At 40.0% G+C, this 26,113-nt stretch overlaps 1 protein-coding gene across 1 annotated transcript; it reads left to right on the top strand.

The window, feature by feature from the left end:
- The first annotated feature begins 1,552 nt into the window (after positions 1-1,552).
- On the top strand, positions 1,553-26,113 carry LOC140732056 (glycoprotein-N-acetylgalactosamine 3-beta-galactosyltransferase 1-like). Its single transcript, XM_073054181.1, has 4 exons — positions 1,553-1,802; positions 8,199-8,444; positions 16,070-16,737; positions 20,936-26,113. Exons 2-4 carry the CDS (start codon positions 8,219-8,221, stop codon positions 21,077-21,079), a joined length of 1,038 nt encoding a protein of 345 aa, XP_072910282.1. The 5' UTR covers positions 1,553-1,802; positions 8,199-8,218; the 3' UTR covers positions 21,080-26,113.

The raw sequence follows: 26,113 nt of genomic DNA, 5'->3' as shown, positions 1-26,113 counted from the left end.
GAGTGAGTGTGTGTGTGTGTGTGTGTGTGTGTGTGTGTGTGTGTGTGTGTGTGTGTGTGTGTGTGTGTGTGTGTGTACACTAATATTTATTTTAAAAATCTGTGTCTGCATGTGTGCTGAGTTGCATGCATTCTTTATTGAGCTGGAATTTATAGCCAAGCAAGGAGGAGAGTTTTATATTTAATATTTCAATAATATTGTAAATGTTTAATTAAGCATTCTTTGTTTTCATGGTTCATTATGGGTTATATGTAACAAGTACATGAATGGCATATGTCATTCGTGCCACAATGACCTAAGTGTGTACCTCACCAAAAGTAAATGACAAAATATACACATTTATCCCCAGCTCTATGTGCTTTATTTGTGATTACTTTTGGAGTGACAAAACCTAACGGTGTTCTTACAAAAGAATATTTCTGTCTTTTCTCCGTCTATTTTCTGGAAACAGAATTATGTGCTGGTGGTATGATAAACTAAATTTCTTTTGTAACTTCAACTGGTGAGATTACTGACAAGCATAATGGAATAGAGCAGAAGACTTGATGGGCCAAATGGCCTAATTCTGCTCCTATGTCTTATGGTCTTATTTATTTTCCTCTCAACCTCATTTCCCTGCTTTTAACCTGTAATCTTTTACACCCTTACTAATAAACAAGCTATCAACTCTTGTTTTAAATATACCCAATGACTTGTCTCAACAGAGGTCTGCAGCAGTTATTTCCACAGATTCAATACCCTCAGAATAAAGAAATTCCTCCTCATCTTTGCTGTAAAGGGACATCCTTTTATTCTGAGGCTGTACCCTCGGGTCCTAGATTGTCCCAGCCAGCCAATACTGTCATCACTGTCTTGTATGGAGGGGGCGGGGGTACTACACAAAATCAAAATAAGCTGCAGAGAGTTGCTAACTTCGTCAGCTCCATCACGAGTATCAGCCTCTGTAGTATCCAGGACATCTTCAACGAGCGACGCCACAGAAAGGCGGTATCCATCATTAAGGACCCATCACCCAGGACATGTCCTCTTCTCATTGCTACCATTAAAAAGAGGTACAGGAGCTCGAAGGTACACGTTCGATGATTCAGGAACAGCTTCTTCCTCAATCCCATATGATTTCTGAATGGACAATGAACCCATGAACTATCTCACTACTTTTTTAAAAAATTTTTACTTTTGCATTACTTATTTAGCGACAGACATTTATCTATTTTATAGTAGTACTGAATTCCACTCTACCGATTACACAACCACCCTCCCTTCTCCAGCCTTCTTTCGATATAAATCTCCGTCGCTCCTTGTAGTAGCGCCCCTAGCAGGAAGAAATAATTACTGCCTGACTAGCTTATAAATGCAATTGTTTAAAATTCAGTATAATTAGAAAATGGGAACTAGATTAACTTTCTTAGCGTTTATACACATAGCTATTGGCGCTTGGTGTTTGCCCTTTATTAAATCGACACACTATTTTGTAAACATCAGTGTTTTCTTGGTCTTCTTTTACCTTGTTGTACAATCTCCTTATGCACACATGTGAAAGGACGTTTAAGAACTGATAACACAAAGAACAGCACTTTCAGAAGTTGGAGGGCAGATAACAAACCGGACGTGAGTGCAGAGTCAGCAGCTGAACGGCCTCTCGCAGCAGACGTACTCCACTCCTACTTCCGTGCTCATTGCTACGTGAGCTCCAAGAATGCGACGTCCGAGGTTTGGCTGGTCGTATAACGTTCCGGTCGGCGGTTTATTAGCGGGCCGGCTACTGTTCCGTGTGCAAGCTGTGTAGACACTCACAGGACGAGGTAAGCGAACACCGGCGCGTCTGTCAAATTACTGGCGACAACAAAGAGGAGGGCGAGGGGTCTCGTATTCGGTCTCATGTTAGCGGTGTGGCTTGTAGAAGGCCGGCAGTGCGGTAGACGTGATGCTAGGATAGACCTGGCCCTATCTGATTCAAGGAAACGGGGAAGGGAAGGGATGGAACTTACGGATGGGAAGAAGGTGACTGGTCGTTGAAGAACTGTTACGGTAGTGATACGGCTTCAGCCTACCATTTAACCGGGTCAAATCAAATCTTATGACAGTTTAATCGGTCATTTGTTCAATATGCTGGAAAATTACCCTGCTAGAGAACGAGAAGGCCCTAGTCACAATCCAGTGGAAGCGACTTCTGGCTCTTTTTTGTTCGTTTCTGTTGTACGTGATCGCATAATATGAACTTAATTTAGGAAGAGCGTGAGACCCCCGAACCGGGAGCCCAGGCTGTGTAGTCGAGTCGTTTCGGCAGCAAACGAGAACTTGACTGCGCAAGTTTGTCATCCAGATAGACACAAGCAGCAGCTGCTGGAATCTGAAGGGTGAATTTTCGGGGTACTTAGAGGCACATGATAAAATAGGCCGAAGTCAGCATGGTCTCCTTAATGGGATGCCTTGCCTGACAAACCCGTTGGAACGACTTGAGGAAATAACACGCAGGAGAGCCAGTGGATGTGCGCTTGGCTTATCAGTAGTCGTTTAACAAAGTGCCACCACGTGAGGGTGCTCAACAGGATAGAGCCCGTGGTATTACAGGAAATATACAGTACTATCATGGATAGGAGATTCGGAGGGAGGAAGGGATAGACTACTTTCTAAACGGGGAGCAAATTCAGACATCAGAGATGCGAAGCGGCTTTGGGGGTCCTTTTGGATAATTCCCTTGATCCAGTAGATAGTTGGGGGTAAAGAAGGGGAGAGAAAATTGCTGGAATTCTGAAATACAAACCACGAAGCTGTTTGAAATCTACGTCAATAGGTTACCAAACTGGTCAGACGGTAAATGTGCAGATGGAAATGGCAAGTAGCACAACAGATTGATCACTCTTAATTACTGATAACTTTGTGGCTCAGTCTTGAATTCAGTTGTATCCTCAGGGTTGCAGTGTCAAGATGGAATGTGGTTTTTCATTCTTGCGTTGGGGTTGGTTAGTACATTTTTAACATTTGATTGTTCACTGGATGTGAATGTTCTGGATAATTCCAGTATTTCAAGTCAAGTTTAATGTTATTTAATTACATAACTGTATATAAGCATATAATATATACAGAAATGGGGCAATATTTTTCCAAACTAGGATGTAAAGCACGGTGGTACACATAACACACAATAACTTATTAAGGTAAGGATAAAATCTACAGATGAATTACACATAAATAACAAACAAAAGTGCATTAGTATTAAATATTGTAAAGTACAGAACAGATTAACCAGTGACACTTTAAATACTATGAAGCAGGGAGTTCCGAAGCTAATGCCTGAGAGGAAGGAACTGTTTTACATTCTAACCATTCTTGTTTTTATCCATCATTGTCTCCTGCCCAATGGTAGTAAGTCAAAGAGAATGCCGGATGGATGGGTGGGATCCTGAATGATACTAAGGACCCTGTGTATGCAACGCTCTTGATAAATGACCTTGATGGATGGTAGGGAGACCCCAATGATCCTCTCAACTGTTTCCAAGGTGCATTGTAGGGACTTGTGGTCCGATGCTCGACTGCTCCCATTCTAGGTGGAGGATTGACTGTCAGGATGCTTTCAATGGCACTCCTGTCAAATGCAGTTGGGGGGGGGGGGGGGTGGGGAGCCTTGCTTGCCTCAATCTTCTTAAGAATGGAGGTGCTGCTGTACCTTCTTGTTCAGAAGGTGACGTTAAGGGACCAGGTGAGGTAATCCGTGATGAGAACTCCAAGGAACTTGGTGCACTTAACCCTCTGTACAGAAGAGCCATCTATTCACAGAGAGGAATGGTTTCATCTGCACCTTCCTGAAGTCCACAAAGATTTCCTTTGTCTTCTCCACATTCAAGCTTGGGTCGTTCTTCTCACACCAGTCCACCAGACGCTTCACTTCCTCTCCATACTCCGTCTCGTCATCGTTCTTGATGAGGCCAAGCACTGTGTGTCATCCATAAGCTTGATAACACCGTTTAATCCGGATCCTGAGACAGTCACACGTCATCAGTGTGAGCAACAGTGGGCCCAGCCTTGGGGAGCACCAGTGCTCAGCGTAATGGGAAGAGGGACTGACTGTGGCCTTGCTGTTAAGGAGTCCAAAATCCAGCTGCAGAGGAAGGTGTCGAGACCCAGCCAGCTCAATTATTGTAAAAGATCAAAAGCAGAGAAGCTGCTGTTGAGTGGAGCATTAAATTAGCTAACACGAGGAAATCTGCAGATGCTGGAAATTCAAGCAACACACACAAAATGCTGGTGGAACACAGCAGGCCAGGCAGCATCTATAAGGAGAAGCACTGTTGACGTTTTGGGCCGAGACCCTTCGTCCTGTCCTGCCATGGTCGCCCATTAAATTAGCGGGTGTTCAGGGTCACCCTTGCTGACCGAAGGGCTCTGTAAAGCTAGTTTTCTGTAGTCTAGAGACCACCTTGTCAGCACCATATGCAGTGCACTAAATCACATTGCAGACTGCACAGTGAGTGTGGAGATTGGTAGGTGTGAGATATGGACAAGGCGAAACCCCGTCCTTGCCGTGGATGGGAGGAGAGGGGGAGAGAGCAGAGGTGTAACAATTGTGTAATCTAACCTTCAATACTTAATTTTACAAGCAAATAGACCCATAGTGTAGGCGATATTTGCTTAAAGGCGAGCAGACATTCCAGGACTTGCAACCTGTCTCAAATATTACTCATCACTGGGATCAGTTGATGAAGCTGCGCTAGCACATTGCACCTTTCCAAATGTGGGGTTTGTTCTTGGTTTCTGGGCCCTATTTTTGTACCCCCTGTAGTTCTTTGTTTACACTTTTCATCTTTTTTAAAAATCAAATCCAGTCTTAATTATGCGACACACATGTCCCACTAAATCAATCCTCCTTGCTGTGTTTATTGATTTAGAATTAATCACGAGAGTAACCAATGCTTGGGTTACTATGCAGACTGACACTCACTCATCTTTTCTCTTTGGCTTCGGGATGCCTCTCAATGCCTTTGCCTCAGTTGTACATTCATTGTTATTTGTTGCTATTTGCTCAACCTCACATCTGTATTTCATCTGTTCATACCTCTCTGTATCATTCTATTCTTTGTACTTTGTTCTGTTAGTCAAAGTTGAGTTTATTTTCCAGTGCAGTAAAAAACCTGACTGCAGCAGCTTCACGGGCACCGAGTGTGTAAGCAGCATTTGCAAGAAAATGTAAACTAAACATAAATTAGACACAGTTTTGACAAGATTGAACACATTTAAAACAAATCAAAGTCCATCTTAGGGCAAGGTGGTCAAAGTAGGCTTAATGCTGCTGAACTGTATTGATTTTGGTTGTGCTGGTTGGTTCAAGAACCAAGTAGTTGCCGGGAAGCAGCACGTATTGCATCTATCAGCTAATTAGTGATAATGTCTCATCTTGGCCTGTTTGATCAACAGAATTTGAATACTTTTCAAAGTGTCCATTTTAACAGACTTGACTGAATTCTCAATGTACATTTCAGTTAAAACAATCACTTATTCATATTGTAACTAAAGCTTTTTATTTGACTAATTGAGCATTTCAGATATCTGAGTATGATTAATCCAAATGTCAATAATATGTTAAACAGTGTAAACATGTTTGATGCAATGTTGATCTTGGTATGAATGTGTACACTGCTGCCCCAGTATGAGAAGTTATCCACCACGAGATGGCTTTCACTTCTGTTAGTTTTTATTCTGACTTGTTGAATCTGTTTCATGAGCTTTGTGGAGGCTCTCAGATTTTGGTGAGCTGTTCAGAAGTCTGTAAAGTTGTTTCAAATGTTTCTAAATACTGATTGTGTCGATTTTATTGTGACTTACAGTTGGAAACAGCATGCTGTTTAAAGCAAGCCTTATTATTGTTTTATATAGGAATCTCTTTCACACAATAGTTGCACACTATGTTCCTCGTCATTTACATGCTGCCCTTGAGAGCATGATATCCATTGGCCTCACTTCAGTGGTAGAGTCAACCTTTATAAGGTCCTTTCGAAGTTACATTGAGATTCTAGCATGAAGTTCCGTGTTAGAAGGGTAAATCATTCCCTGGATCTCATTCATATCCTTCTGTAGCTTTCTTTCTGGCTATCTTGTCGTTTTCTTACTGCTGTTGGGTTATCCTTCTTGAGCTTTAGTTTTGTGACTCAGTGCTGTCTGCTATTCTAATTTGCACGATTAAAGGTCTCCGCTGAAGGTAGCAGTTCCTTGTCCTCTTGTACCAGCTACAGGCAGATGTCCTGTTAGGCTGTTGCATGTGCTTGCTGTCAGAATGGTGGAAATGGACGGGCCTCTGGGTGCTGTAACATTCAGTTCAGCAACCTGGATGCTCATTTGGTTGGATAATTGAAGTTTTTTCCCCCCTTTTGCACGCTGTTCTTTCTGTCCTGTCCTGTACATCATTTGTTTCTTGTCTTCCATGAGTGAGGACCTATTCATGTATCTCCTATTCAAATCCTTTCACTCTCTACCACTGTTCTTCCCTCTTCGTACCCAACTAATAAAATCCTCAGCTATGGTTGCATTACGTTTATGTGGCTTCCCCTAGGTAAATAAAATTTAGTTTTTGTCACTGTAATATCCCTACCCTCAATTTTTTTTTTAAAAAGAGCCCATTTTAATAGTTCGACCCATCCACGATAAATCTGTCTTTCCCATCCAAACCATAGCCCTTCATATCCCCCATCCATGTAGCTATTCAAATTGCTCTTAAACGTTGAAATCGACTTTGCATCCAGCACTTGCGCTGGCAGCTCATTCCACACTCTCACCATCCTCTGATGAAGTTTCCCCATCATGTTCCCCTTAAACATTTCACCTTTCACCCTTAACCCATGACCCTGTTGTAGTCCCACCCAACCTCTGTGGGGGGGGGGGGGGAACCTGCTCACAAAAGTGTTCATTCCCCCCTCAGAAGTTTTTGTGCTTTATTGTTTTACAACTTTGAGTCATGGTGGATTTAATTTGGCTTTTTTGACACTGATCAACAGAAAAAGACTCTACTATGTCAAAGTGAAAACAGATCTCTGTCACGATAAGGCCAAACTCAGGTTGGAGGAGCAACACCTTATATTGTGTTTGGGTAGCCTCCAACCTGATGGCATGGACTTCGATTTCTTGAACTTCTGGTAATTGCCCCCTCCTATCATTTCCCATTCCTGTTTCCCTCTCTCTCCCTCCTTGTCTCCTTACTTGCCCATCACCACCCTCTCATGCTCTTCCCCCTTCCCTTTCTTCCATAGCCCTCTACCCTCCCCTATCAGATTTCCCCCTTCTCCAACCCTTTATCTCTTTCACCAATCAACTTCCCAGCTCTTTACTTTACCCCCCCCCCCCCCCCCAGTTTCACCTATCACCTGCCACCTTGTACTTCTTCCTCCCTCTTCTTATTCTGGCTTCTCCCCTTCCTTTCCAGTACTGAAGAAATCTCAACCCGATACGTCAATAGTACTCTACTCCACAGACGCAGCCTGGCCTGCTGAGTTCCTCCAGCATTTTATGTTGCTACAGACTAAATCAGGGTTATGCAAGGCAGGGTGGAGAATAGGTGGAAAGAAGTTTCAGCAGAACAGGTCTATTCCATATTCATACAGTGCAAGATCATTATAATCATCAGGAACCTGTAGACCTCTGGTTTAAATATACCCATCAAAGTTGTTTTTATTTCAGGTTCGAGGAACTGAAATTGTTACAATTAGAAAGTCAGAAAATATATTGCAGGAAGAAGTGATAACTTTTCAGATTGATGACTGTTCATTCAGAATACCAGCCTTGCTACCTATCTGCAATATCGATTTTCCAGTTATTTCTCTCCCTGCCTAAAGTATCAAGGGGTAAAAATATTCATTCTTGAAAATCACTGACGACCTAAACTTAAACTATCGTTCCTACAGTTGCCTGCCTGTAATTATATATACAGTATATTTTTAACCATCTGGAGTTTGTCTTGCGTTTAAAAAGATGTAGTGTAATTGAGGACAAAGCACTTTGTACAAATGAAGGTTACTATGTTAGCACAGAAATATGAAAGTAAATGCAACAGAAAAAGATAACTTGAATGTTTTCTTTTTGCCAATGATTTTTTCATAAGGAAAATCCCCTCAACCATTTATTGTCTAATAGTTTGTTAACATTTGTGAATAATGAAGTATCACAATCTATCTGCAATCTGCATGGATGACCTGTTTTCCTCTTCTTCCCAGCTGATTATTACAACTTGAAAATGGCCGTCTCAAGATCTGTAGTATCTCTGTTCATGTTTTTGTGTGGCCTGGGATTAGGATTTCTCATCTGCTACTTCATGATCAAAGTAATAAACACAGAGCAGCAGCAGCACAAGCATCTGCTCTTCAACGATCCACATGGACACTTAGAAGAATTTGACCACCATCAACACCACCATCTTAAAGGAGAGATGAACTTCAATGCTGACATCAGTCAACATAAAGGTATCTATCCTTTCGTATAATGACATGGTTATAAATTGATATTCTTCCATTGTGATTGTTGTGACTGTCAACGAAAGCCACTGGAGAGAGACACAGCTGGTAGTATAAAAGTCTTTATTCAGCACACAAGCTCACAGCATTGGGAGTTACTCTGGAGAGAGACTCCCTGACCCAACGTTGTATCATGTTTTTATCTGCTAAAAATCTGATCAAAGGTAACAACGGAACAATATCTATGGTTACAATACATTTGCAACGCTTCCTTTGAGTTTCATATAATTATCAAATACCAAGATCTTCATGCCAACCCGCCCAAAATGAGTGTTAATCACCGTCATCTCTGAGTTGCAAGCACACATACACAGACATTTCAGGTCAGAATCAGAATCAGGTTTATTATCACCGGCATGTGACGTGAAATTTGTTAACTTAGCAGCAGCAGTTCAATGCAATACATAATCTAGCAGAGAGAAAAAATAGTAATAATAAATAAAATAAAAATAATAATAAATAAGCAAGTAAATCGATTACGTATATTGAATAGATTTTAAAAAACATGCAAAAACAGAAATACTGTATATTTTTTTTTAAAAAGTGAGGTAGTGTCCAAAGCTTCAATGTCCATTTAGGAATTGGATGGCAGAGGGGAAGAAGCTGTTCCTGAATCGCTGAGTGTGTGCCTTTGGGCTTCTGTACCTCCTACCTGATGGTAACAGTGAGAAAAGGGCATGCCCTGGGTGCAAAAAGGCATGCCACCAGGGGTGTTTCCTGGTCTGCAGTTAACCCCAAAATGCAGCTCCAGGAAGGCCATTGTTCTGAGCTGCATTTTAAATTCAATCTGCAATTTGCTTTCAGATCTAAAGACTGGTTGCTGTTGAAATTAATATATGCTATATTCCATAACCCCAGAATATGTCCTAACAGTCCTCCCACCCCCACTTCACCCTCCTGGACAAAAATAGAACTGTTCCAGGAAAGGCCAAACCTTAAGGAGGATCCAGTCAAATAGGACAGCAAAAATACCACTTGCCCAATTCCCTATCGTATCCCCAACGCATATCTACATCTACATCATCATCCCTAATGGCTACCTATAAGACTCTATGCAGAGTTCATTCCAGATATTTGACCAAATCTTTAAAATGCAGTTTCATCATTTGTATACCTGTTGCCTCTTTCCCTGCTGGCTGATTGCAGAATAATCACATTCTTTATCTTCACCCCTTCATTCTCTGATGGCTAAAATTCAGCACTGGCTATCAGTGGTTACTCTCTGGTCATGTACCTTCAAGAACCAGCCCTCGTTACAGAGCACAGTTACCGTTTAACACGCTTTTCGCAGCTTGCTTGCCGTGTTCCCAGTGTCTTCTGCATCTGCATTTGCTGTGGATCTATTTCCATCAGCTGTGGCCAGGTGTGATGCAGCTGGCTGCTGTTCGTCACATAGGTTCTCTGCAATGATACTGTTACTGGGCAAACTTGCTCTTCCACTCTGTCTGTGGGGGTGACAAGAAGGTGAGTCATGCAATTCAACGTGAATCCAGGCTACCTCGTCCAGGCAGTACACAAACAAAGGTGTCATTCATCCATGGCACCACCTTTGGGCCTATCCACCTGGGAGCAAAGCCTGACTTTTCAGGCAGCTCCCTTATCATGAGCTGGTCACCTTGCTGTGGGAGGACTGTCTTCTCTCCCTCTCTGTCTCTGTGTTCACAATATATTGCTGCTCTTAGCTCAATCCCTCAGTGTGCGGGGATTGGTAATAACAGCTGTGCCACAATCTGTGCAGATTGGAAATAACACCTCCACCTCGCAGGCAATCAGCACTGACGAATGTCAGGGATGTGTGCTTAGCCCACTGCTCTACTCTCGCTATACCCATGTCTCTGACTAGGCACAGCTCAAAGGCCATCTATAAATTTACTGATGATACATCCATTGTTGGCGGAATCTCAGATGGTGATGTGAGGGTGAATAGGACCAAGATATACCAGTTGGTTGAGTGTTGTTGCAGTAGCAACCTTGCACTCAATGCCAATGAGACCAAAGAACCAGTTGTGGACTTCACAAAGGGTAGGATGAGGGAACACAAACCAATCCTCATAGAGGGATCAGAAGTGGAGAGAGTGAGTACTTTCATATTCCTGGATGTCAGTATGTCTGAGGATCTAACCTGGTCCTAACATATCGATGCAGCTACAAAGAAACAAGACAGCAGCTATATTTCATTAGAAGTTTGCGGAGATGTGGTTTGTCACCGAAAACATTTACACGTGTACCGTGGAGAGCATTCTGACTGGCTGCATCACCGTCTGGTGGGGGAGCAACTGTACAGGATTGTAGTAACCTGGAGTGTTATAAAATTAGTCATCTCCATCATGGGTACTAGCCTCCATAGTATCCAAGTCAACTTCATGGAGCAGTGCCTCAGAAAAGCGACTTCCATCATCAAGGACCCCCATCACCCAGGGCATGCCCTCTTCTCATTGTTACTATCAGGTAGGAGGTACAGAAGCTTGAAGGCACACACTCAGCGATTCAGGAACAGCTTCTTCCCGTCTGCCATCCAATTCCTAAAAGTTCATCGAGTCCATGAGCACTACCTCATTACATTTTATAAAATTTCAGTTTTTGCACTACTTAATTTAACTATGTAGTATACATATATTTAGCTGCTGTAATTCGGTTTTCTGTATTTATCATGTATTGCATTGTACTGCTGCTGCAAAGTTAGCAAATTTCTGATATTAAACCCGATTCAATCACTTTCACGAGCCGATGACAGAATTCTGCTTTTCTACTGGCGACTTTAAGTGAGGGCAGCTCTGACAAAATGCTCTGCTTCCTGTTGGGGGTGAAGGGCTTTTGGATGGTAGTGATCAGGGTCAAGGGCTGGCTCGGGTCATCAGGGTTCTCAAGCTGGCATTGCCTGACCTTAATAGGTGCCATTCCAACAGATGTATCTGGGGATAACCTCTTCCTCAAATATCTCCATACTAATTCCCACACTACGCAAATTATAAATAATGGATAAAAATCAAACAGTACACACTTAAAACCACAGAATGCGTACTCTCCAATCTGTCGCTTATGTGTGTCTGAACTCATAAATGCAAACAAATACAACAGGCATTAAAACAGTTACACCAAGATTACAGACTTATTCTTAAAACAAACAAACTTGCTAATGAGCCTGTCTCTATACATTTCCCGAACGGTGTTCTGAACCATCAGTTACCACCCTTTGCAACTGGTAATCCTGTGTCACCAAATTAACAGAAAAATGTCCGATCTCTTATACAAGTGCATGCACACGTGTGTACACCACGCTACTTTTATACATCTCAATTCAACTCTTGGCCATGTTCGTGATACCTCATTGACCTGAAGAGGTCGAAGCGTGGATGCAATTCTTAAAAATGCCCCTTGGTATGAACTCCGAGTTCTCCAACTTCCGGTAATTCCCTCCCTCCCACTTCCCACCTTCACTCTGCCTCCTCTTCTAGCTGACTATCACCTCTGTCATGACTCTACCTTCTTCTACTACCTATAGTGCTTTCCCCTTAGATTTCTTCTTCACCTCTCCTGCTTATCCCCTCCCTGCTTCCCCTCCCTCACCCCTTGATCTTTCCTCTGATTGGTCTTTCACCTGGCATCTTCCACCCTCCCCCCACCTTCTTTATAGGGCCCCTTCCCCCTCCTTCTTCAGTCCTGACAAAGGGTCTCGGCCTGAAACATTGACTGCTTGTTTCAACGGATGCTGCCTGACCAGCTTGTTTGTACGTCTTAAAAATGCTCACCTACTGAGAATGCTGACCACATGATGGGTCACAACCGTATCCCGGACAAGCCCCCAAATCTTGTCGCTAATAGCCACTGGGGAGAGACACAGGTGGTTGGATAAAAGTCTTTATTCAGCACATGCAAGCTGACAGCATTTGAAGTTACTTTGGAGAGAGTCACCCTGACCCAACATTATATCAGATTTTTGTCTACTAAAAATCTGATCAAAGGTCCCTGAAGTTAATTACCGCTGTCCTGGAGCTGCATTCATACATATACAGACGTCCCGGATGAATGGGTTGTTTATTGCAGTCATGCACATGCAGATTCAGGGCCATTGGGCACTTTCTAGTCTGCAATTATTCCCAAAATGCAGCTCTAGGAAGACCATTGTTCTGAGCTGCATTTTAAATACAATCTGCAATCCACATTCAGATCTGAAGACTGGTTTCTGTTAATATTAATATTGGTTATATTCCAACAATTGAGACATTGTAGAATAATCAACAGTTCAGATGACACTATAAATAAATGATTCAAAATTATCTTTAAAGATGCACATTTTTAATGGTTTGTGTTCCAGTAAGAGTTGGTAAATCATAAACAAGAGGAAAATGTGCAGATGCTGGAAAGCTAAGCAACATACACACAAGGCTGATGGAACTCAGCAAGTCAGGCAGCATCAATGGAAAAGAGTAAACAGTCGACATTTTGGGCCGAGACCCTTCATCAGATATGGCAACCACATTTGTTTAAACAGGTTATTTCTATCCATACTGAACCTGTCCTGAGTGACGATGACTCTGATTCATTATTTGCTGTGGAGGAATCCCATCTCCATATTTTGGATTATAACTTTCTTCTGAAAAAGAAATACTACCATTAGTATATATTGAATTTATAATTCAACCCTTTTGTTCCCGTTGCTTGATACTTAAAGTTAGAATATGTTGTTAATCACTTCATCCAACCCAGATATTACCAGCAAAACCTCCAGTTAACATGAACTTACTTTTTTTTTTACTTCTCTCTCTATGTTCCTTCAACTTGATTCTTCTCGTTGTACTATTTCCAGAACATTTCTGAAATTGTCCATTAAATTCTGTTAGTTTTCTTCACTCTGCCCAAGTTAGAGCTTCTTTCCTCCCCTTTGTGGTGAAGTGCCCTGGAGTAATTTGTAGAAATCCTATTCCATTTAGGCTCTTAAGCAATGTTCCCTCTAATTTTTAATAGTCAGTGTGCACAAAAATCTTACGTTGTGCGAATTATTTTCCTGTGACAAAAGTACATGCACACTGAATGCACACGTGGCACTGTTTATGTAGGTTTTCAAAATATTTGACATAAAACTTCACAGAATAACAAAGCAACATACATATTTAAGTCACTCAGTTATTTTTTCTCTCCCGTCTTTGGCATTTACCCATTCTTTGTAAACTCTATCTAGACTAATAGAACTTCTGTCCAATTGATAGCTTTTGATTCTCATTAACATATCCAAATGCCATTCACCTAAACGATTTCTCAGCTTGTTTTTGAGTTGATTCGTTAGGCTAAAACCTCGCTCACAGTCCGCACTAGACGTAGGAAAGGTTCCCCCAATGTCCATCAACTGTGCAAGGTCGCAAAACTGTTCATTTTGAAGTACAAATGCCACCATTTGAGCAAAATTTGAAATCAGTTTGGATTTAATTCTTTCTTGCACGGAAAATTTGAAATCATTAAACTGTCTAACTATTGCAGTATTTTCAGCTAGAAAATCGTGATATTTTAGACATAAGGCATTAACTTGTTCATCGCCAAATCTGAAGTCACAATCTGCAATTGCGGAGAAATCAAAAGCTGACCATTCTTGTACCTCATCTTTCGATAAGAATTTTGATCTCCTCTGGGTTTGATCATTTTCGCTGTCGCTCATCTGCACTTAACCGTAACATGCGTAGCACTCCTGTAACGGGTAATGACAGGTTCTGTTGCCTGAGCTTCTGTACACCATCCAAACGCGATTTACTTGCCAAATGACGCTTCAAAAAGTCAAGTTTCCAAATATCATCCCACTTCTTTCCACTAGCAAATTCTCCAACAACTTTTGCATCACGACAATACAAACAGATAACTCCAGTTTCCGAATCATACATAAACATTTCTCGTAGCTGAACGTTCATGACTTCATGAGCTTTCGATGTAGCAGTTTCTACTATTTTGTTAAGCCATTCAACTTTAAACAAATTTGCAGTTCTTTTGTGCTTCACGCCCTTCGCTTCTTTTGACTTTGACATAGTGAATCAATATTTTTTTCAATAAAAACTTAGTAAGCTATCTACAGGATTTGAAACAGATCTTTGTAAACTTTATGATATGAACACTGTCCGCCAAAGATGGCTGCCGTCGTGATGCAGCTGTACAAACCGGAACAGGAAAGGTGAGGTGAAGTAAATTAGTGACATGCATTGTGGTATTTGAAAAACGACTAAATAGTTAACAGAAGCAGTTAGCTAAAAGATTATTTTCAATAAGGATAATTATTAATTACTACATTATTTTAGGTAACTAACCTTTTGTGCGCACATTAATTTCCTTTGTGCGCTGGTTGAAAAACGTGTGTGCGCACGCGCACAGCTTAGAGGGAACATAGCTCTTAAGTTTTCACTTTAAGAAGTGAGAACAGGATTTAATAATTTGGAGTATTAATCTAACTATTGCGAATCAATACAATTTCCCCCGAGAACCGACTGGTCTTTTACTTACAGTGCACAGAGGCCATTATGACAATTGGGTCCATGCCATGCCCATCCCAATCTCTGTATTTACATGTACATTGCAATTTATTCTCTCTTAAGTCCATCAATTTCCCTTTTTGATACTTCAGTAAGTTGGAGTAATTTGCTGCAAGCATTTAAAGTATCAGTATGCCTTTGGGATGTGAAAAGAAGCTGGGCCAATGAAGGGATACCTATGTGTGCATCCAGTGCTCCAGCAAGATTGTGCAACCCAGATCATACCTAAGTCCCTGGAACAATGAGGCAGCAGAATTAACTACCTCACCTGATTCTGATTCTATCATTTGAGGATCTTCCAGTTTTACGTATCCCTATTCCTTCGATAAAGGGTTACCACAACACTTGCTGTTTCTACTTAGTTTATCTTGTGCTTCCTGCTGCATCTGTTTTATCACACACATCTCTTTCAGGTGGCTTGTTTTATGTCATGTAACCTTATTTGGGGAAATGAAGAGAATGGATTTTTCTTTTATCTTGGCTTTTGCTTCAACATATGGGGAGACCATCACATCTGCTTTAACACAGTCTACAATATTCTGAACAACTCCTCCGATATTCTGACCTCTTTCCCAAACCCCTGTCTTATCTCCAACTTGAATCACACTTCATATTGACTAAGTTATATTTGCTTTAAGTTTATTGTTCCCTCTGCACATAAAAGAAAGATATTTGAATGAGGAGGAGAAGAATGAATGAACTGTGTCCAAACAAGAGAAAATCTGCAGAAGCTGGAAGTCCGAGCTACACACACAAAATGCTGGAGATCTCCACCGCTCATCTTTTTGGCCTGAAACATCGACTGTACTCTTTTCCATTGATGCTGCCTGGCCTGTTGCGTTCCTCCAGCATTTTGTGTGTGTTGAATGAGCTGTGTAGCTATTTTGGAATTTGCATTTACTGCAGTTATGTTTTTTTTTTCCTTCCTAAATAACTTTCACAGATATTTTAGGTAAAATAATATTGATACTCAATGTTGAAGTTTAGCAGTTACCTTTTGGCTATTCCTCTCTCTAATATTTTATCATTGTTTTTAAACAAAAATGCATGAATTTTTCCTTCCAGATGAAAACAGAAGTGTTGCTGATGATCTATATAAGAGAGTGCGAATCCTTTGTTGGGTAATGACTGGGCCCCAGAATCTGGCAACAAAGACTAAACACGTCAAAGCCACCTGGGCTAAAAAATGCAACGTTGTGCTTTACATGAGTTCTGAAGAAGATAAAGATTTCCCCACAGTGGGATTGGGTGTTAAAGAAGGAAGAGACCAGTTGTATTGGAAAACTATCAAAGCTTTTCATTATGTTTTTGAACATCACTTGAATGAAGCTGATTGGTTCTTGAAAGCAGATGATGACACATATGTGATTGTTGAAAATCTGCGCTGGCTATTATCAAAGTATTCGCCTGACCAGCCCATATTCTTTGGAAGAAAGTTTAAGCCATTTGTTAAGCAAGGGTACATGAGTGGTGGAGCTGGATATGTACTTAGCAAAGAAGCCGTGAAGAGGTTTGTTGATGGCTTCAAGACTGGGAAATGCACTCATTTTACATCCACAGAAGACTTGGCCATGGGCAGATGTTTGGAAACTGTTAATGTCGAAGCTGGAGATTCCAGGGACACAAATAAAAGGGACACCTTTCATCCTTTTCCACCAGAGCATCATTTGTCAAAAAGTTTTCTACCCAAAACATTCTGGTACTGGAACTATTGCTATTACCCCACTGAAGAGGTGAGACATTAAGCATTATTTGAAAGGCACATCATTAATGATTTTTTTCATCTCATTCCTTTTAATCATTGTCTTTCTCAAACAAGTTGGATTTGTCTAAACCGTTCTCCAGATCTTATTTGCGCATTGGAGGCGGAAAATAGTTAACACATAAGGTATTTAATAGACAATAGACAGTAGGTGCAGGAGTAGGCCATTCAGCCCTTCTAGCCAGCACTGCCATTCACTGTGATCATGGCTGATCATTCACAATCAGTACCCCGTTCCTGCCCTCTCCCCATATCCCTTGACCCCACTATCTATAAGAGCTCTATCTAACTCTCTCTTGAATGCATCCAGAGACTTGGCCTCCACTGCCTTCTGGGGCAGAGCGTTCCACATATCCACCACTCTCTGGGTGAAAAAGTTTTTCCGCATCTCTGTTCTAAATGGCCTACCCCTTATTCTTAAACTGTGGCCTCTAGTTCTGGACTCGCCCATCAGCGGGAACATGCTTTCTGCCTCCAGCGTGTCCAATCCCTTAATAATCTTATATGTTTCAATCAGATCCCCTCTCATTCTTCTAAATTCCAGTGTATACAAGCCCAGGTGCTCCAATCTTTCAACATATGACAGTCCCGCCATTCCAGGAATTAACCTTGTGAACCTATGCGGCACTCCCTCAATAGCAAGAATGTCCTTCCTCAAATTTGGAGACCAAAACTACACACAATACTCCAGGTGGGGTCTCACCAGGACACTGTACAGCTGCAGAAGGACCTCTTTACTCCTATACTCAATTCCTCTTGTTATAAAGGCCAGCATGCCATTAGCTTTCTTCACTGCCTGCTGTACCTGCATGCTTGCTTTCATTGACTGATGTACAAGAACACATAGATCACCTAAAATCGATGATTACATAGTGATAATCAATTCATATCCTTGGCTCCCTTCAAAATGGGCACCAGTTGTTAAGAGTTGGTATCTGCATGTGGAGAGTATATTCTGTAGGACGAGTAGCTGCTCATTTTTCTTTTTGTTTATAGAATCCTTTACCACCGTGCCCTCTGGCTTTTTCTGAAAAAGTTAGGGATTGGTAAGGGATGCAAAAGTAGGTTGCCTCTAGAGGTAAAAATGCAAATGTTTTTAATTCTCTAGGTGAATTCTGTAACAAAGTCGCATGCAACTTCTAGTTTTTTTTCCCATTATAAATTGGCGTTCAAACTTCAGGGTTTTATGAGTCTGCTTTCTGCTTTAGCAACAATTCATACCAGGTTTATTAGACCGACAGGTTGAAGGTTACAGTCTGACCTAACCCGAGAGGCCATGTGAATTTGTAAGTTTCTCTCTTTCTGATGTATCTGTCTTATCACATACATTTCTCTCCTTGCTTGTTTTTGTTATGTAACCTTATTTGGGGAAATAAGAGAATGGATTTTTATTTTATCTTGTTGGATTTTGGCTTTTGCTCTTTTTTAAAAAAAAAATGTGGGCATGTCATTGCATCCAAGTACAGTGCTCTGTATTTAGAATCACAGAGATACACACCTGGGCCTCCGGCCTACTGTCTCCATGCCACCAGTTTTACCCATCTATGCTAATCTCATTATTCTCATTAATGCTTTGGGTTGTTCAAGTATTTGGCAAGGTGCTTCTTAAGATATTTATCTCCCCCTCCTCTTCAGGCAGTGCATTCCTGCTACCCACTGTGGGAGAGAAAAAAATTCCCCCTTGGATCCCTTCCAAACTTTCTTATCTTAGAGCCAACACTAGAAAACGATTTTTGCCATCTCCACTATCTATACTCCTCATTATCTTGTCTAATTATGTTGCACCTCCGTTCTGACCCAGCTTATCAAGTTTCTCCTTTGTAACAGAAGTGCTCCAATGCAGGCAACATCTTGATGAATTTCCTCTGTAAGCTCACCTCTATAGTCATATTCTTCCTCTTCCTCTACCGTGCAGATCAGAACTTCACATGGCACTGCAGGTGTGACCTACCAGCGTTCCGTAAAACAGAGCCATGACTTTCTGGCTGTTAGTTTCTATACAACAGTTAAACAAGGCAAATTTCAAGAATGCAAAGTGCAATGTAAATTTATTATCAAAGTGCATACGTATCTGCAACCCTGAGATTAATTTTCATGCAGGCAATTTCAGTGCGTACAAGAAACGCAATAGAATCACTGAAAGAACACACCCAGCAGGATGGGCAAACAACCAGTGAGTGGAATGGGGTGCTCAGCACACAGCCTTGTGGCGCACTTGTGTTGACGAGGATTGTGGAGGAAATGTTGCCAATTTGAACTGTGGTATCTGCAAGTGAGGAAATGGGGGATCCAGTTGCACAAGGAGGTATTGAGGCTAAGGTCTTTAAGAAAATTGATTAGTCTTAAGAAGGTGATAGTATTAAATGCTAAGCTATGGTCAGTGAAGAGCATCCTGATGTGCGGATCTTTGCTGTGGAGGGTTGAGTGAAGAACCAGTTGACCTTTTGTGCCAGTAGGCAAATTGGATTGGATCAGCGTTCAACTTGCGCTCAGCGTAATGAGACAAGAGATGTTGCCCATACGGACTTAGTGTGGCCTTACTGTTAAGAAGTCCAGAATCCAATTACAGAGAGAGGTGTTGAGACTTGGGCAAGGAGAATTTCCCCACCAGTTTCAGGGGTATGATAGTGCTGAACACTGAACTGAATTCTATAAACAGCAGTCTGGCATATGAGACCCCAGTTTCCTGGTGGGACAGGACAGAGGCTATTGCATCATCTGTGGATCGATTTGAGCAATAAGCAGACTGGAAAGAGTCCAGTGTAGCTTGGAGGAAGGCTTTAATGTGTTTCACAACCAGCCACTCAAAGCAAAGATTGTCAAAGTATACCTGAGCTATGATAGCTGAAGGTGAAGATGCAATTTCTGCAGTCAAAGGCTGTAATACACAGGATCACAAAATGCTAATAAGATGAGCAATGAAGTGTTTGTCACCCAAAAAACATGAGATATTTTGTAATCTATTGAATCTTTGTTTTCATAAGAAAAATAATCCTACGTGGATGTAAATGAGTTTAATCTAGGGTGGAGCAAAATGGACAGTTATGAGCTTCTTGGTAACGTGTGACAAATTCAAGACCACACCCAGTTTTATTGGCGCCAAAATCACATTCTAGCCCTTCGATGTAATTTTCTACCTGTTTTGTCCAAAGCGTGAGGAATGTTGATTACTTTCATACCGTTCAGCTTTTACCAAGGCTGTTTTCCCTTGCAGTCGTGCATTGGAAGTGTCAATCACTCTTGATCTTTAGTTGGGTGTTTCTAGCACTGTGATTCATGACAGCCTAACCTGTAGATTTCTCATTCTGATACTACACACTTTCAATATAGTTTACCCAGAACTGCTAGTTCTGCTGCTTAAGATAGAAATGCACCAAAGATGGTTGGGGACTTTGTAGACAGCTATGGGGACCAGGGGGAAGTGATGAAGTGTGGTTTATTACAGAAAACCTCCAGAAGCTTCACAAGGGTGGTTCTTATTGAAACTTGACCACCTCCAACCCTGGTTGAAGTCCCAGACATTTTATTTTCTTGCCTCCTACAGTATTCCAGGTCACTGCTGCTTGTTATATGCCACAGTTTTGCTGCTCTTTAGGGAAGTTACTGATGCTCTACAGAAGAAGGAAAGACTTCATCTACATTTCCTGCAGATCAGAGTCAGGCAGTGGGAATCTTACATATCATGAGTAAGAATGAAAAATGGAGAAACAAAACCAAATGCTGAAAACCCGTAGCTCAGTATTTGTGGTTTAGATCTGGGCATCTTTATCAGAAAAGAGAAAGAGAAACTATTTGACCTTGATGGAAGAAGAGCTGGGTGAGGGAGATCAGTGGACCAAAGGGAATTTCTCTGAAAATATGAAATAATGTAGGAATTATGGGGAAATATTCTGATAGTGTAAATATTGCGACAGTTACGGAGCATACTAGCTGGACAGAGGAAATATAGATTGTGCATAAGTAGTACAGCCTTCTGAGCCAACAGTCCAAATCTTTACCTTTTTTTAATGTGAAGCCATGTTCTCTGCACTTCTGTGAAGAAACGTGAGTTTTAGAGAAATGATAGTGTTTCGTGAATTCTGTAAAGGTGAGTTTGTTAAGCAAATTGGTGTTACTTGGGAGGGTTGTTGCATTTCGATGTTTTTTGATACAATTTGTTTTCGCTTTAGGGTCCTGGATGCTGTTCTGATCTGGCAGTGTCGTTCCACTACATTAACTCTAAAACCATGTACTACTTAGAATATTTGACTTACCATCTACGACCATATGGCTACAAGTATAGATATAATCCAGACTCTGAAGCAACAAAATAGGAAATTACATAGATTTCTGTAAAACTTGTGTTTAAATGACACTGCAGGTGACAAAATTGTCCAAATCTGTGTGTTAGAAATGAACAGTCGTCTAAAGTGTTTTCGAGATTCCTCTTCAGGCAAGTTGCACTGGACAGTACAAGATTTACAAGCCACAGAAGTAATTCTATGAAAATGGATGAATTGATCAACATAAGGACATCAGTTAATTTTGTTTTTTTATTTACTATGGCCTTGATTTAACTAGAATGGTTTTTTTATCACTATAAGTAACTTGTAGTTCCGTCATGGTTTAGTGGGAAAAATGTTGCCTTTCTTTTTGTTATTTAAATGCAGATGATAAGAGTATCGTTCATTTGTTTTGGTTTGCTGCGGTCTTTCAGCAACAGCTTGAGGACATTTTAACTAGATTCAATTTTGCTCTATGAGGATGAAGAGAAATACTGTTTATGGTCTTGCTTATGGGTACAAAGATCATTACACTTTCCTGGAGGCCTTTACCTATATGGAGTCACCCCCTTTACAGGTAGTTTAATTCCCCACCCCCAGAAAAATTATAACAGTTACAGAATTGTACCCTTAACAAGATTCAAAGCAGAAGATTGATATCAGGAGAACAAACAGTTCTGACAATTGTACAGCATTTCAAAGATCATCTTTGCATGTGTAATCAAAGGAAATAATATACATGGTTTAGTTTAAATTTGGGAGTAATCATTGGATGTAAATATGGAATAAGAATATCAAAGTAAATGTAACTTGGTACTGTATGTGAATTGGGAAGAAGTCTTAAACTGCCCATTCACACATTCATTTCACGCTATTAAGCAAAATCAAAATGAAGACATAATTGAAGCACCAGTCAATTACCTCCCCCCACCCCCCCCCCCCCCCCAGCCCTGCATTGCCTATGTATTGAGAACACCAGTTTGTTGAAGGCCTGCTGGTGACGTAACACTCACTTACACACTGTGAAAATGTTTCTCAATGTGATTCTTAGTTTAAATCCTCAAGCCTCTTCGCACACTCCATGCTATTTTAACCTTCCTGTTTGTCAAATGCATACCTGGAGTACTTCTATTTTTTAAAAAAAGTTTTTTTTTGCTTCAATTGTGCTTTGAAAGAATGTTCAAAATTTTAATCACCTCTTTATAAAAATGTATTGATTTTTAAATTTCCTTTAATGGTTTGAAGCTCTTCTGCTGTCAGTAACAATCTGAAATAAAACAAAATCTGATGGTCCAGTTCCTGTGAAACTTTGTAAATGCCAGACTAGCAGATTTTCTGTATGTTGGTTGTGACTGATTCCCAAACACACCTGCTTTTTCAAAGAAACCTTAGACAGCAGTATAATATGTTTCAGTGAATCCCGTGCATTTAAAGGAAATGTACACACTCAGACCCCAGTGGAAGCCTGCATGCGCTTTTGACCTTGGCGATCTGGACACCAAACTCAGCTCTGACTGAATTAGCCTGAATTGCTCTGTGGATATCCAGCACAAGAATTGGACTAATGAGTAAGTCAGAATCCAAACCATTGGGATCCGATTATTCAGAAATCCCATATTATCAGAGTTTTATTTGACTATTATTACTATTAAATCAAAATTGCATTTTTTTTCTGCTTTTAAATTATGCCTATTGAATATTTAAATTTGGTGTTGAGTTTTCATATCCAGGACAAAGACTTATTTGGAGGAATGCAATATGTGAATTGAATATTGTGTGTTTATATTAATGTATCACTGAATAGATCTTAAAAGTAAACAAGTCCATGGTCACAGCATTTTCAAGTGAAATGTTTTTAATATATTAATATCTTTAATCAACATGTAAACTTGTGGCTGAAGTGGAAAATTAATTTTTCAAAAATAGAATTTTAAAGTGGAAAAACCTTTTATCCAAGGGCACAACAAATGTTCTGATAATTTTTCTTTGTATTCTGGTTCTCCCCATTTGTACAGCTCATGGGATGATGTAATCACTTTTTCCTAAATATTTTTGCATTTTGACATTGCTGGACCTGGCAAACAGGATAATAAATGCTGAAAGACAAAAATGCAAATGCTGGATACCTGAACTACTGTGAATGCTTTAAATATTTAGTAGGTCAGGCAGGATCAGAGGAGAGAGGAATAGTTATTGTTTCAGATTGATGACATAGTTCGACCTGCTGAGTATTTCCAGGATATTATTTGAATAACAGTGCAACACTTGTTTAAAACAAGAGAAATTAAACCTTTGATATGTAGTTATATTTGATGCCATTGCACTACATTTGTGTACATTATATAATTTTAAATTGGAAAATTCCTTCATATGGGGAGTAAATGTTTTAAAATATTCTGTCAGTCACATACTTTAATGAAGCACACAAGCTGAGATTCTTGTGCATACACAAATCTTCGTAAGTTACTTAATGTTAATATATTATTAAAATTTGCTTTTATTTAGTATTGCTGTGCAGCCAATTAATCAGTGTAGGTTGCTCAATAAATATACCAGTAACCGGCTTTTGGCAAAACTCTGCTGAAATCAGATGAAATAAACATAGTGAATACATTTTCAGTGGTAAATCCCAGAATTCTTAAGGAGAAGACCAGTTGGTGGGTAAATCTATCCCAGCTCTCTAGCTAGTTTAAATCCAATGCCTTATTTACAGACGTGGAAGTTCATAAGATCACAGTGTCATCTATGTCCCAGTGCAAGTTAATACGTGTTAAGAAATGTACTCATCCGAGTACCAACCCTTGGTAACTCCATGGTATGTTTTCCTGGGGGAGAAAATACTTCAGTGCTGTTACATTTACTGTTGCTCACTTTTTTATCTCTACTATTTCATTTCCTGTTTTATTCCATTGCTTTCCTTCTTGTGACATGTTTTATCTGGCACATTAGTAAGTGTAAATCTGTCCAGATTAAACTGGATTATTTTCCTGCTTGCTTTTGACAACACAAGTTGTTGAATAGTGAGAGGAAATATAAACAGTTTATGCATTCTCTCAAAATATTAAGATCTTCCAAGGAAAACAGTAATCCGTTAACAATCGCAGGTAGCATAGAGAGAGAGAGAGAGAGTAATGATGAAATCCTGATTAAGGGTCTCTGCCTGAAATGTTGACTATTTATTCCTTACCATAGATGTTGCCTGACCTGCTGAGTTCCTCCAACATTGTGTCTAGATTTCTAGCATTTGCAGAATCTCGTGTTCATAGTTTTTTGATGTTTGTTTTAAAACATTTTAGTTGGTCTGTTTAACTTGAGTAGTTGATTTACATGTACAATGCTTGAAATACACCTTGTATGGTAAAATTCTACCCAGTATACCCTGTACCCGTTTCATGATCTGTATGTAAAAGACCTTAAAATTTATGCATCAAATGAACAGCATGTGGATTATGGACGTTTCCAATGAAATTTTCTAACAATGTGACATTCTATGTTTTTTTTGCATTGGGGTTCAAAATTTGGTGTGGAAAACATAAAAAATTAGTGTAAATAAACTGGAAAAGGTAACTAAGATTTGAAGATTGTATGCAAAACCTCGAGTGTGGGTTTTAGTTTTTCCAAAGAGGATATTCAAAACTTTGTTCTAATAAATTCAATGTGTTTAAGAGTTTAGTTCCCTGTACAAAGGGAGGTTCCACCATACACAACCTTTTTTTAAAAAAAAAGGTATTTAGTTTAGAAAATGAGAAATGTGTGTTCCCTCAAAGAACTTCACTGCAATATCTATGGTGATGTACAGCAGATATCATGCATTTAGTCTCACTCTGGGTATGTTATAGTAACAGGCCCAAAGCAAGATTCCAAAACTAAAAAACTGTTATGCGTGTCTCTATAACATGTAGCTAAAGCAATCTTTGATGGCTGTCCATTCATAACCTCAATAATGAAAGTATACAGTAAGCCAACAGTTGACGTCCGATTGTGAGAGAAGAGTTATTAATGGTAACTTCCTTCTCAAACAGATTTTGATATCTTGAGTGGCTCTCTTTTTCCACGGAAAGCATGACATAGTCTGTAGCTGCAGTTTTCTTCAAGACATCATAAAAATGAACGTGCAGTCAGATGTTCTTTTGCAAGGCTTTACATGGTTAATAATTGGAAGTTATGGAAAATAAGCTTCTTAACAGTCAAGTTCACATTTATTAATGTGATCTGTAACAATCCATTTATAAGTTTAGAATTTTCCACAGGTTGTGTTTAATAACTTGGAAACAGTAATATAGTGCACCTACTGTAGGTCTGGTAAGACTTGGTATTTCTAGTTGGGAGCTAGCAACTGTAGAAATAAAGTACTTACAGTCTTATTTTTATTGCTTATATTTGTAGTATGAAATTTATATATTACGCCTTTATGGTAAGTTTCTAATAAAATTATTCAATTGAATTTTTTAAATTTATACAATGAATAATTATACAATGATTCTACATTCTTATGAATCTGTGAATTACTGTAAATGTTTTTAATAAAATGAAGTGATGTTTATTACAATTATTTTAATAGTAACCTTATTAAGATGTTTGGGAGTTGTAGTAATACAAGGGTTAAAGATAGCATTCGGGTAAGGATAACTGTGGTGGTGTGTCGCTAAGCACAGACAAGGAAGACTGCTGGAGTTAACTTCACCCATTGTAGGCAGATAGGTGAGAATGACTGTGGCAGTATGTACTCAGCCTAGAACATACAAGGGAGGGGGATGTGGACACAGACGAGATGGGAATAACAGAAGAATATGAAATGCACCTAATGACTAAGGGACAATTGCTTTACTAACTTCAAAATATCATCAGCTATCAGCTTGAAGTTTTGATTGACATTTAACACCTCTATTGTGAATAGCAATTAATCTTGCAAGTAAGGAGTTCAAACATATGCAACTTACCAAATGGTCAATATGCATAATTAACAAGCCAATTCTATTTAACAAATGCAGTTTACTGTCCTGACTTCAGAACTGTGTTGATGACAGGTGCCATGCTGTTGTCCTTGTGCACAAAGAAAGTAAAAATCTGTTTGAATCGCAAGAA

Source organism: Hemitrygon akajei, chromosome 8 (assembly GCF_048418815.1).
Source record: "Hemitrygon akajei chromosome 8, sHemAka1.3, whole genome shotgun sequence".
Lineage (NCBI taxonomy): Eukaryota > Metazoa > Chordata > Chondrichthyes > Myliobatiformes > Dasyatidae > Hemitrygon > Hemitrygon akajei.
The sequence above is the reverse complement of the archived record's forward strand: the minus strand, read 5'-3'. Positions and strand labels throughout refer to the sequence as shown.